This window comes from Ailuropoda melanoleuca, chromosome 5 (assembly GCF_002007445.2).
Source record: "Ailuropoda melanoleuca isolate Jingjing chromosome 5, ASM200744v2, whole genome shotgun sequence".
NCBI lineage: Eukaryota > Metazoa > Chordata > Mammalia > Carnivora > Ursidae > Ailuropoda > Ailuropoda melanoleuca.
Genome location: NC_048222.1, coordinates 69,787,794 through 69,808,337, shown reverse-complemented (window position 1 = coordinate 69,808,337; position 20,544 = coordinate 69,787,794). Strand labels below are relative to the sequence as shown.

At 39.3% G+C, this 20,544-nt stretch overlaps 1 protein-coding gene across 9 annotated transcripts in view; it reads left to right on the top strand.

Annotated features, from left to right (window-relative positions):
- The window catches only part of FMN1 (formin 1), a 412,618-nt gene that overhangs the window by 131,161 nt on the left and 260,913 nt on the right, over nt 1-20,544 (top strand). For 8 of the 9 annotated variants that reach the window (XM_034661208.1, XM_034661207.1, XM_034661209.1 and 5 more), the window contains one exon: nt 156-273. In XM_034661208.1, the coding sequence (XP_034517099.1) occupies nt 156-273 (118 nt within the window). Of the gene's footprint in view, nt 1-155; nt 274-4,262; nt 4,786-20,544 lie in introns of those variants that run through there. The other variant, XM_034661214.1, reaches the window with a different exon arrangement.

Genomic DNA, 20,544 nt, shown 5'->3' with positions numbered 1-20,544 from the left:
CTATAGAGAGATGTTTCAATTACAGTGAATGAGAGCAATGTGCACTTGGCCATCACAATTAATTCTGGAGTTAGAAGTAGCATGTTTTCAGGAGTTAATGCGCTCTGGCCACATTTCATGTAACGTATTCTTTTCTTTACCCACTTTTTCAACAGCCTGACCACAGCCCCACTGAGCAGGACGATAGGACTCCGGGCAGACTCCAAGCTGTCTGGCCACCCCCGAAGACAAAAGACACAGAAGAGAAAGTGGGATTGAAGTACACCGAAGCAGGTAATGTGAAAAGTAGCCAGGTACCCGTGGAATGAATCCTTTGCGGCCGTAGCTTTTAGTGCTAGTTCAGTCCTCCCAGAATCTGAGCTTTTGTTTCCCTGCAAAATGTAAGGCTGAAGGCTTTTCTTCTTGGTTGTGTGGTTCAAGGGAAGCTTTGCACAGTTATCATTAATGCATCTCTTTGAGATGAAAGGTGAAGGCCCTGGAATGAATGAAGGGCGGCCCGTGTGGAAAGTGGGAGAACCTTTGGGGAACTAGCGGAGCAGGTAGATTACACATTCCTCAGGAAGCAGGTGGTGGGCCCTCATGCTGTTGTGAGCTGGCAGGATTGCTCGAAGAGGCGGCCCGTGAGTCTACAGGGCTGCGGTCTCATTTGTTGTTTGTCTTTGCGAATGCTTTCGAGCTACAGGAACCTCGTGTGGAGTGCAGGTACAGAGACTGTATCAGTTACTCTGTCCCTTTTATGAGACAAAGCTTTATTTAACGCATGGCCAATTTTAAAGCAATCTAGCTCTCTGGAAACCTTCCCAGGAGCTTTGCTTGAATATATTAAAATGGAATGGGCATTTAGATATTTTTACTCTTAACTGAAAGGTTCACACGAAATAAAAGAAAAAACAAGAGTTAGAGGATGGTGCATCTTAAGTAAATGTATGTGTTTGTGCATCTCTGGGGAAACCTCTTTGTCTTCTTCCTGGTATTTGAAGATTACCTTTGCAGGCTTATATTTTTCTGGTTGTCTTAGGGTATGTGTGTGTATGCAGATCAGTCTGTCTGTTTAGAGAAAAATGCTTTCCGTTCCTATTCACTAACAGACATAAATGGATCAAATTTGGGGTGATTTAGTAATATGTGGCTTTTCTGCAGTATCGTAAGTTACTTTAGCGATTGAGAACACAGATGCATTTTGAGTTGGCAAATGAATCTTCAGTTCCAAAACCTGATGGCTTTTAACCTCCATTTACGCAATTGCAAACTTCTGACTATCCCAGGACATCATCTACTTCATAGCATCTTTTTTCTGCAGTGCTTGACTTCTAGAATGAAAGGTACCTTGGCCTTAGTGGAAAAAAATATCTAGCTGTTCCAGTCTTCTTACCTACAGTTGATTTTTCCAAAATTGAAGTGCTTGTGGTTACAATCATTGAACCACCTACCAAATTCTTTCTCATGATCTGGCACAGTTCAAACAATTAAAAGTACTGAAGTTTACTTTAATGAAAACCCAGAATACTGTGCGTTTCTTATTCCCAGTTTATATTGGTGATCTAAGCCCTGTTCCTACAAGTTGATCACAGCAGTCTTCCTTGTAATGATGAGCATTTGCTCGGTAGAGACGGTTAACTCAATGTCATAAATGGTTTTTCAGTCCATTTCAAGTAATATTTTGGGGGCATTTATACCTCTACAGAGTTTCCTTCGTCCGTTTCCAGAAGCTCAGAGGAACACCGTAGTTGACCTCATCGGTGGCTTTCCCAGTCTTTGCTTGTCATGATCTGTATTCTCAGAGTTTACTAAGGTCTTGGATGAGATGGGGGGAGGGCAGGAGAGATAACGATAGCGCTGCTGGATGAGCTGTGATAGCACAGTGACTTAGAGAGCTGGCTGTGTTCTAAAGAAGATGTCCAAGTTCCCACCCAGTTCTCATGGTGGCAGTGCTTCCTTACAGGGCTCCCAGGGCTGGTGCTCAGCTTCCTGAGAGCCTTCTAGGAGCTCCTTACACTGCTGATATCCTTCTGGTGGGTACCAAATAAGATACCCCTGTGCTTGCAGTAAACTTATTTTTACCTCCATTACTTGATACCAACATAGGGTTGCCTTGTCATTTATTGCTAATGTTGAGGAAGTTAACACTTTCCTTGTGATTTTCTTCAACTGTTGTTGAGAAAACTGTTGGTTTATTATTTAAAGCATTTTGTGGTATTTCCATTGGTTTCCCTGCCTTTAGGCAGACATACAAAATTTGCCACTCTGCAGAGAGCACAGAAACAGTGAAATTAGATTCAAGATATTTCAAGGTGTTTGAAGTCTTATGCTTTTATATCTTCATTGCTCTTTATTTTTCTTGGGGTATACAAGGATCTAGCATTCCTATTTCTAGTGTGTTATTGGAATCTGTGCTATCAGCATTGAAGCCCAGTCCTTGGCAGAGCTGGGAACGAGATCATGTTTGTCATCATGAGTCCCACATTGTCTTTGTGCTGCCCTCAACCACTTCAGACTTGGCACTGCTTGGATTTTCCTTTATACACAGTTTATCATTCAATGATTTCTTTTCCTGAGGGCTTAAGAAATCACCTAACACTATAAACTCACCTTTTGTTCCAGGATAAAAAGAAAGCTGGTATCAGAGAACCTATCCGTTTAAACTATGGCTTCCAGAGCCCTCTTAGTCATATGAGGGTAGCTGACTGCTGTCGCTGGTGCCCACTGCTAAGGAGGCTCTCTCTGCCACTTCCAAAGCCATCAGCATCATCTGTAGCTTCTGACGCTGTAACTACCTCCCTTGGCGGGTAAAGCCTTTGACCCACCAGAGCTTCCGATGCCATTCTGATCACACTGCACTCACTGTCAAGGGTATTTCCACTGCCAACATATGAGCTCTTGGAACTTTGGTGATGTGCCAGCTAAGCGAATCACCAGCTCCCATCAGAACCGTCCTGCAGGGGACTTGTTGCTGGTGCCGGAGTTGAGCTCTTCTACTCAGTGAGGGGCCCCAGTGTTAATTCACTGAGCCTGAACTTCTCTCCTCAAATGAGAGTGCATTGCTTTCTCCCATCTCTTGTGCTGTGCTTTCTTACACTATTATCTATGCAGTTCTGCTTTGTGTTTGGGATGCCTCAAAATAATTTGGAGTGAAAAGAGCCCTACCCCTCACTTCCCCCCACCCTCCGCCCCAGTCCTGCAAAATGGGATTGGGACAATCCAATTGGCAGACCGCAAATTCTTCTCAGAATTGTCTTTCCTTCTTTGGGTATAGGAATTGGCTCCTGAAACAACCTCGTAGGATGATCTTGTTGGTTTTTTTTAGGTGGAATCTCTTTCAGTAAGCTCCTCATATCTTTAGATGGTTAATACTTTACTGTGCTGCAAGACCGGAAACATCTGGTTGTAGTAAACTTGATTAGCTTTTGAAGCTTGGGGCAAAGTAAAACTCAGTGACAGCAAAGTGAAAAGGTGTGTTGTGAAACATACAAGGGGTTACCTAAGAAAAATGTCTACCCTTATATTTGATGTGAACAAAGCAATTTGTCTCATGAGAAATAGATAACCAGTGTTCTCTCTCTGCTATTTCTCTTCTAATATGCTGTTCTCTGCAGGGTGAGGTGATATAAGGGTTACTAACTTGACCAAAGTCTTAAAACAAAACAAACTGTAAAGCACAAGGAACTTGGGATCATAGAATCATTGAATCATAGCATTAACACAGGGTTGAGCTTATTTTTATCTCAAACGTGAAAAAATTTATCTAAGCCATATTGTCACTTTGGTTTTCTTTTTGGTTTGTGAAGGATAAATGCACTTAGCCTTATTATTATTTTTTTTGTAATTACATACATTGATATATCAACCAGGGTTCTGTCAAGAATCAGGTGACCAACTCAAAACAGGATGATTTAATTGAGAGTTTATTAGAAACTCTTCACAAAGATGTGAGCAGCATTTAGGAAAAGCACTAAGAGCTGGGGCAGCATTTGGCGCTGCTAATGGTGAGAAGCTTTTAAAGCCCTAGACTTGACTTGAGGAGCAAGGGTAGGAGAAGCCACTGGGGAAACCCAGAATTTCAGAGGTAGGCTGAGTGGTGTATAGTGAGGGCTGCCCAGCAGGAGCCGTGGCCCTCAGTAGAGGGATGCAGCCAATCCACAGTGACTTGACAGGAAAGGAGATGGGAGATAAAGAGCCTGAGTCTCTTCTTGTCGCCCACCTTCATTCCCATTGGCCAAATCCAAAGTCCGAGGACTGGGAGCCATTTTATGCCGTTTCTTTAGGACAACAGGTTCCAGGATAGGGCACCAAAAGGGGAAGTGTGGACCTGGAGCAGCAAATACAGGATACCCAGCACGGTTACCCTTCCAGCAGACTCCAGGCGGGAGAGGTTCCGAAATCTCGCAGTCTGCATGGAGAATTGGCGCACGTTTACCTCCAACACACCTGACCACACAGGCTTCTAATACAGTGGCATGAAGAAAAAGTCCTGTTTTTTATCCTGTGGGATGATTATGTCTTTTGCTTTAATCGATTCATAGAAAATACAATGGCCATCCTTCAGCCTTGCTGTGTGACTACTTTCTTCACCTTAATGTAGAGAGTTTATTTACTGATCTCAGAAAATTTTCTCTGAGTTTTAAATGTTTCCCTCTATTACAAAATAAAATAGCGAATTTTAGAAATAACCAGAAATATCACAAAAGAAACTTTCTATAATTTTCTTTCATAGGGAGACCATTGCCAACATTTTGAATTATGAAAGGCCTGTGTGAATTGAATACTCAAAATTTTTTTGATTAGCTTGTATAGGCTGCCTTTCACACTTGAAAATGTGACTGTATTTTTTATTGACTGCGTTTACCCTGATTATATTTATAGAGATTTAGTTTTTCAAGGTATTAAAAGTAATATAAAAATAGAAACAACAATTTCTGTAAATGTTTTTGTTCATAGATGTTTAATTAGGATAAATTTCCTGTGGTGGAATCTCTAAATGAAAGGGTATATGCCTTGATGTTTTCAATGTATATTAATTGCCAAAGTTAATTTTTTACATAAATATATTCAGTATGAAAACAGTGCTTTTTTTTTTTTAAGATTTTTATTCATTTATTTGAGAGAGAGAGTTCTCAAGTAAGGGTAGGGGGGAAAGGGAGTATCAGACTCCCCACTGAGCAGGGAGCCCCATGGGGGGGGGAGCTCAAGAGTTCAATCCCAGGACCCTGGGATCATGAGCTGGGCCGAAGGCAGACACTTAACCAACTGAGCCACCCAGGCTCCCTGAAAACAGTACTTCCAAAACAAGGAGAAAAAAGTTTCTTTATCATTTGCTTTTAATTTTACTTGTCTTGTCCAGTGTGAAAACATTTTAAATATTTGTGTATAGTCAAATCTATTTTCATTTTAATGTGTAACTTTTCTTTTTTGGCTCAAGAAGACCTCCCCTACTCAGATCACCTGTATTATCAAACTGCTTAAGTGATTTTTCTAACTTTTCCTTCTTGCCTTCCATTTTGTATCAAAAATTGATTTTGGTACATAGCTTGAGGTAGAAATCTAAGACCACTCCCCCCACCCGCAAGGTGCTAATTTTACAGCAGGCTTCTAGCATAGCTACTCTCTAAGTTTGGAACTCTTGAGGGCTTTCTGTTTTCTTTGTGTTGGTATTTTGTATGGATGTCTTAATTATTTCAGCATTAAAATACATCTCAGGATCTGTTCAAGTTTTTATGCAATTTAAAAGAAAATGTTTTTGGCTTGCTTATTCTTCCAGAAAACCTTAGTTTACCTTGCTTTCAAAAGGATCCATTTTGGATTTTTACTGGAATCACACTAATTTATTAAATAATGTGGGTAGAAATGATAATTGAGGTCTTGAAAATGCTTAGTATTTCTATTCAAGAACATTTCTTCTAAAACAATTCAGATTTTCTTTTTTGACTCAGTAAAAAATATTGCCTGAATTTTTTCTAAATCTATTCCTAGGCATATTATTTTTTTAAAAAACAACATGATACGAATTTGTATCTCATGATTCATTTTTCCTGAAAGTCAAATGCATTCCTAAGAATCTAGTGGCTTAAGTAACACCAGCTCTGAGGCCTGGGCTGGACTGATTGAAGGCCCCATTTTGGACTGACCGACTGGCTGATACCAGGGGAATCTTACCTCTGTTTCACTCTGGTTAGTGATTCTGAATATTCTGAGGCTCCTTTAAAAATCTAACAAAGATGCAAAGCTATGGAAGAAGACACTGCAGTTAATTTTGCATACATTTCAGACTCTCCTCCCCCCCCCCCATAACCATCTGCAGCGGACTTTTTCCCTCCTCCTTGTCCCTTCCCCCTCCCCTCCTCCCCAGGTTTAGCTGAACCCTTGATGCAGCAGCTCACCCCTGAGCTGGGCTTCCTTTCCTGCTCATCTTTTATTTTATATTAAGAAGGAGGACCTGAGGTATTTGATATTTATTAAGAAATGTAAAAACATATTATCACGGTGTGTGCCTCAGCATCCCGAGAGGAAATGAAGTTAATGTTTGTGAGTTTTACATTAAGATGCTACTGTCTGGGAAACTGGCAGTGACTTCATTACTCGTGGAAGGAGAAGATACACAGAAGAAAAGCACTTATTTTTTCTGAAACAAAACTATCTATGCTTTTTTGGTTTCTCTTCCAACGTGCATCTGGAATGTCTCTTCCCTCCGCTGGCTGCAGCTCAGACCCAGCCTGGGGCCCGGGGGTGGCCTGAGCGCCGCCCTGCTGACCATGAGCACCGCGGCTCCTGTGGAGACGAGAACCAGCCTAGCAGGGCATCATGGGGATTGTGAATGAGCAAGCTGTCGCCGCCGCCTATGGCTTTTCTTGGGGCTTACTCACACCACTCAGAAGCGTAGAGTAGGTCAGGAACATCCCTCTTCAGAATATTTTGGCTCACACAGGGAAGTAACCCATCCCTCAACTTAATAAAGATCTTCCTCCTTTCTGGTTTGTTTCTAATTTGGGTTCCCTTGGTTATAAAGGATAGAGCTGTTCACTACCCATCCTGGTGAGTCAGACATCCTTGCCTCACCAGCAAGGGAGAGCTATAAATATCTTTGAAAATTTTATTGGCCTACTGTACTTTAAAGAACTTCTCCATTCAGAGCGAACAGGCTGTATTAGCTATGAATAGATTTTCCTTTAATGTCCTGTATCTAGATAAATGATCCCAAGTGTCTTCTTTCATGGTCTAGACAAGAGGTTTGTTCATTGTGTATTTTATAGGCCTTTGTGACATGTCACCATCACTTCACTTGCATGGAGTTATGGTGATAGTCCAGAAAATTGGAAGCCATACAGACTAAAAAGCAGGAAAGTCTTGTATTTTAAAGTGGCCGTAGAAATAGGGTGTGCTGGGAAATGAGATGTGATTGGAATGTGTGTTAGGCTTCTACTTGCTGCATAACTGGCAGCCGTGGGGAGGGAGATGGACTCTTCCAACACAAATGAGAGCTAAAGCTTGATACGAAGCAGAGGGAATCCCAAAATGTGGACCAGTGACTCAGGAATTTCATGTTGTGTTCCAGGAAGTATTAGTAAAGTTCTTTGACTCAGCGGGAGTAGAAGCAAGAGATTAAAATATAGAACCTGAAATTTTACAATATTAAAAACTGACAGCTGCAAACATTTTAGAAATCATTTAGTTCATTGTATATAAGGAGCGCCAAAGACATTGTGACTTCCTGAAAGACACACATAAGTAATAAGAGCTGGAATTACAATGGAAAGAGAGGAATGGCTGCTTCAAGTCAGGGAGGGGCTGGAGAGTGATGGATTTTTTTTTTCCTGCCAATGTACTGACATTTAAAGATCGAGCAAGAGAAGCACATGGGAACCAGGAGCACTTAAGAATTATGATGGTTATTTATAAAAAAAAAAAAAAAAAAAAAGATGGGACCTGAGTGAGTCAGTCTGAATAATAAAGGAGACCATAGGCTTACCATACCAGCTCATAGCCACAAAAATTGACTAAGTCATTTCATATTGCCTTTTTGATTCCTAAACATTTATAAAGGGGAGTTTTAGTGGTATTTTTAATGCTGCCAAGGCTTGCTGAAGCTATTGAAAGCAAATAAAAATGCTGCTTAAAAAAAAAAAGTGCTTTGGTTTGCATATTCTTGCAAAGTTCAAGTGGAACTCATCGTTGGGCCACAGTTTATGTGCTAAAATTACACGTGTACATGTATTTGATTTTAGGAGATACTTGAATAAACATTTTTATTTTAATGGTTGTATATATCAGTAGTTTTATTGTGTCATAGAGAACATAAAACAAGCACTGAAATCTACTTTGAAGCTTCTTTTGGGAAGATGAGAATGAAGTTTGTACCATATCCTATGCCACATCTTCACACATCCCTCCTGCCGATATTTTTCTTCATCCTTCGAAACTATCCAGGTGGCTCCATTTTTCTTCTCTTTCTCAAATCTCTGTTCGCAGCTAACAAGTGTTCTTTCTTGGGCCCCTCCACCAAGCAGCCACTCCAAGCCCTGCCCAGCATCCTCCCCTCCAGCTTGCCACCACACCTTTCCATCTGCAGCCCCTTTAGGTTCCTTCCCCTTGTCCCCCATTAGTGGGCTCAAAGCCATCAACCAGCACAACAAAGACGGGGCCCTCACTGCTTCAGAGAAAGCAGCTGCAAAATCGTAAAATTTTTCCTGTTCTACAGAAAGAACAAATGACTGTCTTCCTGAGAAATAACTAAACACAAGGTTTCAGGGTCTAAACTCTTGAGCCTTTCCCTCCAGATAAAGGGAGACACTGGGTGAAAGAGTGAGAACATACAATGAGAAAAGTGAACTGTCTCAGACAGAAGTTGAGCAGGGAAATCTTGAGGACATAACCTAAGTCTGGAATTAAACCTTTGCTGCAGGTTTCATGAGTTTGCACATCACACGGACTTGAGTGTGTAGCTGGACTCTGTCTTGTAGTAGCCACGACCAGAGCGGCTTTCCTCATGTATTAAAGGGAGGACAGTGATAATAATTGTAAACAACTATTGTACAGATAAATTGAGATCATCATGCCACTGAACTTTATATATTGACTCTTTTAAAGCCAGTTTTTATTGATGCATAATGTACATATGGAAATCTCAAATTTCAAGTGGATAGCTCTGAGTGGTAACAGAGTGAACATGCAAATCAGGAAATAGTACATGACTTACCTCCCAGAAGCCCCCATCTTCTCCCCTTCCAATAACCACAACTAACCCTTCTTCAGAAGAAACCACAATCCTGACTCCTAACACAATAGATTAGTGTCACCTGCTTTTGACCTTCATCAAACGGACTCATTTTGCGTCTGGCTTCTTTCCTTCAGCATTACACTTGGGAGAACCAGGCATGTTGTTGTGTGTTCCTATAATTCAGTTATTTTCAGTGCCCTATAGTATTTCATTGTATGAACATATCCTAAGTTCTTCATTCTAATGATGATGGACATTGGTGTTGTCCCCAGATTTGGACTGCTTATGAATACGTTGCCGTAAACTTTCTTGTACATGTCTTTTGGTGCACATAGGAACAATTGCTCTTAGGTTATACTCAGGAGTGGAACTATTAGTCACAGGGTATGTCTGAATTGAATGTCAGTAGATGATACCAGCAGTTTTCCAAAGTGATGGTAACTTTTTTTTACTTATAAAAATGCAGCAGCTTTATTCATAACGACCATGGAACAAATACAAATGTCCATCCTCAGGTGAAAGGATAGACAAACTGTAGTATATACAATAGGTAATAGGATACTTCTCAGCAATAACCACTGATACACTCAACAGCATGGATTCATCTCAAAACCCTTTTGCTGAGCAAAAGTAGTCAGATACACAGGAGTTCATACTGTACATTTCCATTCGTCAGATTTACTAGAATAAGCAAAATTAACCAGTAGTCCCAAAAACCAGGTCAGTGGTTGTCTGTGGCTAGAGGAACTGCCTATACAGGGATGTGAGGGAACATTTTGGGGGGACATATCCTGATGGTGAGGTTGAACCCTGGGATTCATTTGTCAAAACTAACCAAACTGTACACTTAGAGTTGAGCATTATATTATTCTTTTATAAATTGATTTAAAAAATACTTTTTAAAGGAAAAAAATTACTCTTTAACCAAATGGTATCCTCAATCGTTCTCGAAGCGATATTTACATATAGCCTTACTTATTGACTCACCATGCATCCTGTTTTACAATTACAACACTTTATTCTCAGTAATTTTCCTTTTTGATCGGATTCTTCATTTTTATTTATTTTTAAAGATTTTATTTATTTATTCGACAGAGATAGAGACAGCCGGCGAGAGAGGGAACACAAGCAGGGGGAGTGGGAGAGGAAGAAGCAGGCTCATAGCAGAGGAGCCTGATGTGGGGCTCGATCCCATACGCTGGGATCATGCCCTGAGCCGAAGGCAGATGCTTAACCGCTGTGCCACCCAGGAGCCCTGGATTCTTCATTTTTAAAGCTTTCCAATATTACTTTCTTATATTTGTTTTCATGGTGGTAACTATTTATACTTCAGCCACCAGTACGTCACAGTTCTGACGTACATTGCCAACATTTGGTGTGGTGGTTCTTTCTAATTTGAGCCATTCTGGTTTTAATTTGTGTTTACTGATCAAGCATTCTTCGATATGCTTTTTGGTATTCAAGTGCACTGTTCAAGTCATATATCCAACTTTAATAAGTTGTCTATCTTTTATTATGTTGTAAAGAAGTTCTTTTTATATGCTGCGTATGAGTCCTTTGGTTAATTTTGTTGGAAGTGTTTTCTTCCACTTTGTGGGTTATCTTTTCTCTCTCTTACTGGAGCCTTTTGATGAATACAGATTCTCAGTTTTAGTACAGTCTTGTCCTTATGGTTAGGGATTTTGAGTCACCTTAAAGTAATCTTTCCCTAACTCTGTCATGAAAATATTCTCTTAAGTTATCTTAGAAAGGCATTAGTGCTCTTCATTTGTCATTAAGACTTACAATATTCTGGGCATTCATTTTTGTGTATGCGTTGAAGGGGGGGTCAGGTTTGTTTTTTCCATACCCAAATTATCTCAAAGTTTTTCCTGAAAAATCCACCTTCCCCCAACCACACCACCTCTTTATTCTGTTCCACCATTCTCTAAACTTATCTAACCTGTAACAGTCGAACACTGTGTTAATGACTATAAATTTGTAGTAAGTCACGATCTGCTACTGTGTCCTCTTATTTTGGTCATTCTCAGCTCTTTGTATTTCCAATATGTGTTTTAGAATTTTTATCAAATTTGACATGTTTGTGATGACATTGACATCTTTAGAATACTGAGTTTTTAATTCCATAAATATATCTTTCCATAATAAAATACTTACTTGAATACAGTCCTCTCTAATTTCTCTCAGTGTTATAGTTTTATTTGTAGAGGTTTTACACAATTTCCTTTAAACTTAAGTTTATTCTAAGTATTCTCCAATTTTTGATGCAGTTGAGCATGTTTTTAAAATTCCGTTTTCTGACTTTTTTTTTTTTTAAAGATTTTTTTATTTATTTATTCAACAGAGATAGAGACAGCCATTGAGAGAGGGAACACAAGCAGGGGGAATGGGATAGGAAGAAGCAGGCTCATAGCAGAAGAGCCTGATGTGGGGCTCGATCCCATAACGCCGGGATCACGCCCTGAGCCGAAGGCAGACGCTTAACCGCTGTGCCACCCAGGCGCCCCCGTTTTCTGACTTTTTTGTTAGACTCTCTCTCCTCTCTGTCTCTCATTGACCTTGTATTCAACTTTCTCTCTTGCAAACTTGCTACCACATGGCTGTTTATATTTTGGAAAAATTAGGAGATCTTTCCATGATAGTACATACAGAACATTTTCATTCTACTTCATTTTTTTAATGGCTGCAGAGTAGTCAATAAAATAGTAACTGTAACTTATTGTATTATTCTCTTATTGATCTTTTTATTACTTAGAATCTTTGACTGTTGTACGACAATTTCAGGAAAGCGTCGTTTGCACCTATGTTGTGCATACCTGTAAGTACTTTGATAGGATAGAAGTAGAATTGCTGTGTCAGTCCTTGCCCCTGTCAGCCACTGGCAGATAGGATGCAATTGCCCTCTTAAAATATTGAATCAGTTAATACTAAACTAAAACAAGGATGTCCATTATTCCCACTTCACCAATATTCATTTAATTTTTGCCAACCTGATGTTAAAAATGCATAGTATTGTTTTTAATTTGTATTTCTCTGATACTAGAATAGTTGGACATCTTTTTATCTTTTGTGACTTCCTTTCTGCTCTTCTTTTCCCTTTTGTAAACTGGGTCATTAGTCTTTATTCTTACTGATTTGAAGGAGCTTTTTGTATATTAAGGAATTGCTCTCTTGACTGTTGTATGTATTGCAGTCATAGTCTCCAGCTTGCCACATTGTTTGCCTTCTGTCGTCTTTTGTTATATGGAGATTTTATGTTTTATGTGGTCTGGATTTGTTGTTGGTGATGGTTTTAAGGAAGATTTCCTTAATCTAAGCTGTAACAATATGTATACTTTAGCTAACACTCATATATATCGAGATTTTTTTTTTTTCAATCTAGAATTTGTTTCTGTGTGGGGTATAGATAAGGGTGTGTCCAGCCTGCCATGTGCTCTAATGATTAGGGAGCTTGAGCTGTGGAATCTAATGTCCTGGGGTTGAATTTTAGGCTTCAGCAACTACTGAAGCAAGTTAATTACCTTTACTGGGCAAACTCAGCAAGCTAATTACCTATTTATGCCTAGTGTCCTTGTTTGTGTGTGTGTGTGTTTTCTTTTTTTTAAAGTTGTTTTAGTAGTCAGTGAACTAACGCATTTAGAGAAAGGTTGTTTTGTTGTGTTTTTTAAAAAGATTTTATTTATTTGAGAGAGTGAGAGGGAGAGAGATCATGGAGGTAGAGGGAAAGGGAGGAGACTCACCACCAAGCAGGGAGCCTGATGCAGGGCTACATCCAGGACCCTGAGATCATGACCTGAGCCGATGGAAGATGCTGCACCGACTGAGCCCCCCAGGCGCCCCAATGAACTAATGCATTTAAAGACCTTAGCACAGTGACTGGCACATTGTAGAACTAAAATATAAGCTGCTCTTAGGTTTTTTTTTTCCAGATTGATTATTACTTGCTCCAATACCATTTAATAAATAGTGATTGTTCTGCACATGTGGAGTGCCCACTCTCACATATATAAATTCCTCTCTCTATACCAGCCTATTTCTAGACCCTTTAGTATTTGTTGTTGTTATGTTTACCTAGGCCTTGTACCAGTTTTTGTGTCTTTGCAGTTGGTGTAGTTTTAAAGTTATTTAATTGTCTGGCAATTTAAATCACCTCAATTCTTTTTTTTCCATCTAAATTTCGTTTGGGTAGTTGTGTACATATACTCTTGTATGTGAACTTGAAACTCAGTTTCTCAAGATCAAATGATCCCTTGGGGCGCCTGGGTGGCTCAGTCGTTAAGCGTCTGCCTTTGGCTCAGGGCGTGATCCCGGTGTTATGGGATCGAGCCCCACATCAGGCTCCTCCGCTATGAGCCTGCTTCTTCCTCTCCCACTCCCCCTGCTTGTGTTCCCTCTTTCGCTGGCTGTCTCTATCTCTGTCAAATAAATAAATAAAATCTTAAAAAAAAAAAAAAGATCAAATGATCCCATTGGAATTTTATATTACGTTATTATGTTTAATTATATTGAAGTATAGATCAATATTAGGGGGGTGTGATAATACTGGGTCTTCCTGTCCAGGAACATACTGTATCTCTTGGTCCTGTTCAGGATTTCTGTTATGTTCTTCAGTAAAGTTGTACAGTTTTCTTATAGCTTGTGCATATTTGATAATAAATGGGATGCATTTCTCCTTATGTTTTAAAATTGGTTTTGTTGGTATAACAAAGCTATTTCCATGTTTCTAACTTTATACTTGTCTTGGATCTACTAGTTTTTCAGATGAGAGCCTTGGATTTTTTTTGTAGACAAATCATGACAATTTGTGTTTTTTTAATTGTAAAATATATGTAAACATAAAATTTACCATCTTAGCAATTAAAAACTTTTCATCATTTTATTCATTCAAAAGCATTTATTCACACTTTGTATATGTAGCATATAATGGTTTACATAATAGATGAATAGGCGTTTAACATTTCTAAGTACAGTTCAATAGGGTTAAGTATATTCATTTGATACAGTGGATTTCCAGAACTTTTTCATCATGCAAAACTGAAACTATACCCACAACACAACTCCCCATTTCCCTCCTTCCCTCAGACTTTGGGAGCCACCATCCTATTTCTGTTTCTTTGAATTTGACAACTCTAAGTACCCTGATATAAGTGCAACCATAGAGTATTTGTCTTTTGTGACTAGCTTATTTTACTTAGCAAAATGTCCTCAAGATTCCTATATGTTGTAACATGTATCAGAGTTTCCTTTTTAGGGCTGAATAATATTCCATTGTGTACGGGGGTGTGTGTGTGTGTGTATACATATATACATATATATATGTGTTTGTATAAATACACACACACATACACACTGCATCATGTTGATCTTTCATCCATTGATGGGCACTTGGGGGTGTTTCTACTTTTTGGCTATTGTGAATAATGCTGCTATGAACATGGGTGTACAAATATCTCCTTGAGATCCTGGTTTCAGTTCTTTTGGTGTATATACAGAAGTGGGGTTGCTGGATCATATGGTAATTCTATTATTTTTTGTGGAACCTCCATACTGTTTTCCACAGTTGTTACATTGCTCTACATTCCTTCCATCAGTACACAGGGGTTCTGGTTTCCCCACATTCTTGTCAGCACTTGCTATTGTCTGGGTTTTTTGCTTGTTTTTTAATAGTAGCCACTCTAGTAAATAGTAGATGTTGTATTATTCCTGAGTTTATAGGCTTCCTTCTAATGTTTACTGTTAAGCATTATGTTGCAGATTTTTGGTCAATAACCTTTATCGAGTTAAGGAACATTCTCTATAGACTGGGGTTTCTAAGTGTTAATATCACAAAAAGTGATTTGAATTTGCTATATTAAATTCAGGGGTATATTTATTGAAATGACCATTTGAATTTATTGAAATGACCATTTCACATGTGATTCCTCTGATTTTCTTTATTCTGATTATTTAGTGATTACATTTTAGATTTGTTAGTGTGAAACTATTTCAATATTCTTGGGATAGTCCTATTTCGTCGATGAAATACAGAATTTGGTTTGCTGATTTTCTGTTTTTGTTTTTTTTTTTAAGATTTTATTTATGTATTTGACAGAGAGAGAGACAATGAGAGAGGGAACACAAGCAAGGGGACTGTGAGAGGGAGAAGCAGGCTTCCTGCCGAGCAGGGAGCCCCATGTGGGGCTCAATCCCAGGACCCTGGGATCATGACCTGAGCCAAAGGCAGACGCTTAATGGCTGAGCCACCCAGGTGCCCCTGATATTCTGGTTGTTTTAAATAAGGAAAAGTCTTAGCCAAAAATAATGAATTCTGTGACTTCCTGGTAAGGAAAACTAGAGGGACTATGGACATATTTCCTACATTTTAAGTGGCAAGGTATATGGTGACTGCAGCAAAGCTCTAGATTTGTTACAATAGAAATAACAACCAAATGGTTTTCAGATGATCTGCGCCTTGTTTTATTCTGATGTTATCTTTTCCTAAATGTTAAGATTTCTTCTTCAGTGTACACCAATCAAGATAAGTAGAAAGGAACTTTGAAAAAAGCTGCTATTGTGTGTTGAGCTACATGGCACGGCTAGGATGACTCCTAGGGGATTTCTCTTGACTTAGTTAGAACACATATTCTATCTTGGGTTGTAATCTTAGAAGGTACAAGTAAATGGCTGTGACATCAGAGTTACTGATGCTCTTAGATTTTTATCTAACTCATATTTAGTAACCTCTAGCACATTATCAGTGTTGAATTCATTGGTATTATTTATCGCACAATTACAAATAATGTATTCATTTAGCAAATGTTTGCTGAGCATCTACTATGTACTGGCGTGATAGGTGCTTAGAATACAAAGGTGATTAAGACAAGATCCTTGCACTCAATCAGCTCACGGTTCTTCTTTTTTTTTTTTCTTTTTTGGTGGAGCGGCACAGGTAGGTGACAGAGTAGGGTGGCAGAGAGGTGAAATGTACACAAATGAGTACAACAAACATTCTATGCTCTGAGGAATATATATATATGTGTGTGTGTGTATATATATATACACACACATTATGTATGTACACTATATTATGTATTTATAATGCTTATAGTACACCACATAGAAAAGTATGATCAATCCTACCTAGAGTAATTAGGACGGGCCTTCTGAGCAGATTTGGAAGGCAGTAGACTGGATAAGTCAGGTGGAGGCAAGGTACACCAAACATTCAAAGGAAAGACAGAGTAGGATTTGTTTGAAAAATTTTAAGTAGTTTATTATGACTAATAGATAAGACAAAGGAAATGATAGGCAAGGGTGTTAAGCCTGTAGACTTGGAGGAGGCCAGATCTTTGGGAGAGAAATTATATAAGACCTTGTGCTGTTGATTATGGGAGGAACCACTGAAAGGTTTTAGGCAGGGGAATAACAGGACCAAATATGGGTTTTGTAAGACTGCTCTAGAGGTATTGAAGATGATTATGAAACTGGAATGGAAGTGATTAGTTGCTGTGGGGAAGTAGGAAGACCAGTTTGGAGTTCCTAGTAATGGTCCAGAGATGGATGATAAAGATAATCATAGATTTCTATCTTCTTGTGAATGGATACATTGAAAAAAAATCTTTATTTGTGATAGTGAATGATTAAGGAATCAGAGTTAATAAAAATCAGAGATACTTTTGGTTTCATTTTGGGTGATGACTTATACCTCTTGCTAAACCTATTTCCAGGGCTACTAAAAGAATAAAATGAGATAATTTGAATTAACATCTTTTTCCCGCCTGGAATGAATGTGGGACTTAACAGTGATATTTATTAATCTTTATTATATTTATAGATTACCCAGTTTGTGGATAAAATATATTCGGCTCTAGGTCAATTTGCCTGAAACTAATTCATGTAAAATCAGTTGCATAAAACCAATTTACCTAAATTAATATTCTCAACCATCTATTTCTATTTTAAACAGTAAGTAATTGTCATGATTGCAACACTCAGACAAAATAACCCACTGCCATACCACCAGGGTCTCTATAATTAGCCACTTACTTTCTGAGGACATCAACTGCTCTTTCCTTGCCAATAAAATCAATATCATAGCTTTCAAACTTGGTAAACTGTTTAACTCCACCTTTTAATCTTTTAAATTCTACCCATCTCCCCCCACCACCACCACCACTACCCCAGTCCCAGCGTTGCTTGCTTTAGAAAGCTTTTGACTCCCACTCTCAAGACACTTTCTGAATTCCTTGGCCACCAGGTACTGCTTATGATAGGTCTTTTATTGTTGAGTTTTCAAATCTTGATATTGTTTAACATTTTATGTGTTTGTTTTAGCCCCCAATTAAGTCTTTCTCAATCTTGAGCGTGTGTGGGGGTGATGTGGGGAGGAAAGTCTGGGGACCCTACTAATTCAGATACCTGGAGTAGGCCTATGAATCTGCCTTTTTCACAAGATACCCAATCAATTCGGATCATCAGTCTTCAAACTGGGGAACATAGAAGGACCTTCTAAGGAGTGTAGTGGGGGATAGGTCATTTTGAGCAAATTACTTTCCAGATTCTCAGCTTTCATGAGTACTCTTAACTTAAATGAGCCTTCCAACCAATTTTTAAAGGAAAGGCATAAGTCTCACCTATTCTAAATCTTGCTGTACCTTCCTCAAGTGTAAAAACCTCCAGGGTTTTTACCAAGTAATGGTATCTGGGAAGTCTTTATTAGAGCATCCATTCTATTCATTCCGGTAAGGGATACATATGCAATTAAACTTTAATGTTTAATAATCACCTGAATGTGTTTTCATGTACTGGGAATAAAAAATTTTGGTAACTCAGCCGAGTAGTAAACGTGGAACTAAAATTCTTGTGATCCCAGAAAACTTTTAAAAATCAAATTACTTTTATTTGTATCCCATAGAAATTATGTGGGTGAAAAATGATAGGCATTTAACAAATTTTTAGATTTCAATTGCAAAATGTATGAGGAGTAGATTATTTTTTTGGAAAAATTGTAGTAGGTGTGATGTAGTTTTGAAATATAGGTGAGGTTTGGTGGAGGTGAGGTCTGGAGCCAAAGACCCGGAAACAATTCTTGAGAAGTCTTTGGTGCAAAATGGTGGTTTTATTAAAGCACGGGGACAGGACCCCTGGGCAGAAAGAGCTGCTGGGGGTTGTGAGGAATGGCTGATTATGTATTTGGGAGTTGGGGTAGGGAAAAGGGAGGTTTTCAAAAGAACTTTCATATGCTAAAGAGGACCTAGAAGACACTGGAGGCCTTTGCCATTGTCAGGTTAAGGTGGTTTTTCCCTCTGGCAAGGCATTAACTTGAGGACAGTTGGGAGCTTCCCAGAGGAAGGTCACACATATCCCACCTAGGTGGGGGGGGGGGGTATTGCAGGGTGTCAGCTTGTGCTTTGTCCTCAGCCAGGCTTCTGCTCCCTCTTCAGGTGCTTGAGCAAGAGTTTGAAGAGCACTCTCATTTACACTTTGAAAAATACTCATCAGAATCACCTGTGAGCAAGCTAAAACTGTAGGTTATGGGGTCTGATCCAGGAATGATAATGCACATGCTAATAGCTGGCATTTATTTAGTTCTGAGTGCCACGTGAAAGCAGCGGGTTCATTTCTACAAAACGTGTCAGTAGTGTTTGTCTTTCCCGAGGGCACGGCAGAGCTCCTTTCCCTGTGGCTTCTTGCCTGGTTTTTAGTGGCTATAACTGGAGACTAAGGTTACAAAGGACACTTCCCTCGCCGAGCCTGCTCAGAGAGCTTGCTCCCCTCCCCTGCTACCCCTGCACCTGTGGTGGAGTCAGCTGGTCTTTATAGACGCCAAGAGGAAGCTCACTCCCACTCAGATCGGCTGTGGGGTGTTTGAAGGAGAGTGGGAAGGTGGCTGTCTCTACCTGGAACAAAGAGATTCTGTCCTGTTGTGCTGTCCCTGGAGAATCCTGCAGCTTCAGTGTCTGGGGTATGAGCTAATCTTCCAGAACTCTAAGACTGGTCCCTGGGAGGTCAGCAAGAAAGTGTGGTTTCTGTCTTACTTTATTTCTTAATTTTACTATGGATCAGAAATTAATAAATCAGTTACTTTAAAGTTCAAAGTCATTTAAAAAAATAGATGTGAAAGGTTACAACGCTGATAAGATATATAGGACAAAGAGCAGAAGGAAATACAGCAAAATGCAGACAGTGGTTGTCTTAAAGTGGTGGATTTAATCTCCTTTGTTTCCTAAATTCTGATTCTAAATATAAGCATGCTTCTATTGCCTTGACAATTTAGAAGTCTTTTCTAAATTATCCTCTCTGAGAGAGGGGATATTAGGCACTCATGAATGGTACAAATGGATACTCTGCAACTTGTATTAGAAGAGGGAATTTCCATACCTTACTGATAATAACAATAATGATTTTTTTATATCTGCCAAGACATATAGAAATGAACTAAATGCTATACATGGATTAAATAATTAAATTGTAATGCTTATTGTGCTGTGAAGTAGATATTTCTTATTTTACTGTTGAGAATATTGTGGCTTATAAAAGTTTTATACTTTTCTCGGGCTTTGCAAAGCTAGTGAAGAGAGGAGCTGACACTTGAATGCTGGCAGTTGGCTCCAGTGTTCACCAGTATTTTGTGCTATTAAACTGACAGTCACATCGGCTCACAGCATCCTGTCTCCTTTCAAGATAAATAAAGGACCATTTCTAATAAATGGGATCCACTTTGGAATGAATGGAAAGAAATAAATATGGGATGTACAGTGATGATAAAATCTCTTAACACTGTGTTCTTAAATTGTGAAGCGTTTAACATTGTAAACACTCAAATAAGTGTACACGTTTCAAATAAACTTGCTCGGTGGTATTGCTTGAACACTTCCTACATTCCTGCCATTCTTGAGGCATTTGAATTATGTCAGTTGAGTCAAAACAGAGAAAAGTTCCCGCCCTCAAAGAGCTTGCATGGGGATGGGGGATGGGAATAGTGGTGAATACAGATAATAAAGAACCAAGGTAAATACATTATATAGTATAGTAGATGGTGATAAATGCTAAGGGAAAGAAAAGCCAGTTAGGAAGCATTGGGACTGTGGCGGAAGGGTTGAGGGCAGTTTTAGGTAGAGTGGTTAGGGCGGGACTCATTGGGAAGATGATGTTTGAGCAAAGATTACAGGGCTAGGGAAACAAGATAAGGGAATGCAGGAGAGGGAGAGGGAACGGGAACGGCTAGTGTGAGGACTCTAATTACAGGACGGGTTTGGTGTGGTCTGTGTAACTGGAGTGCTTAAGCCACTAGCCAGAAGAGGTTCCTAGCCTGGGGTCTGAGGACCTCTAAGGGATCTTGGATAGAATTTATTAAC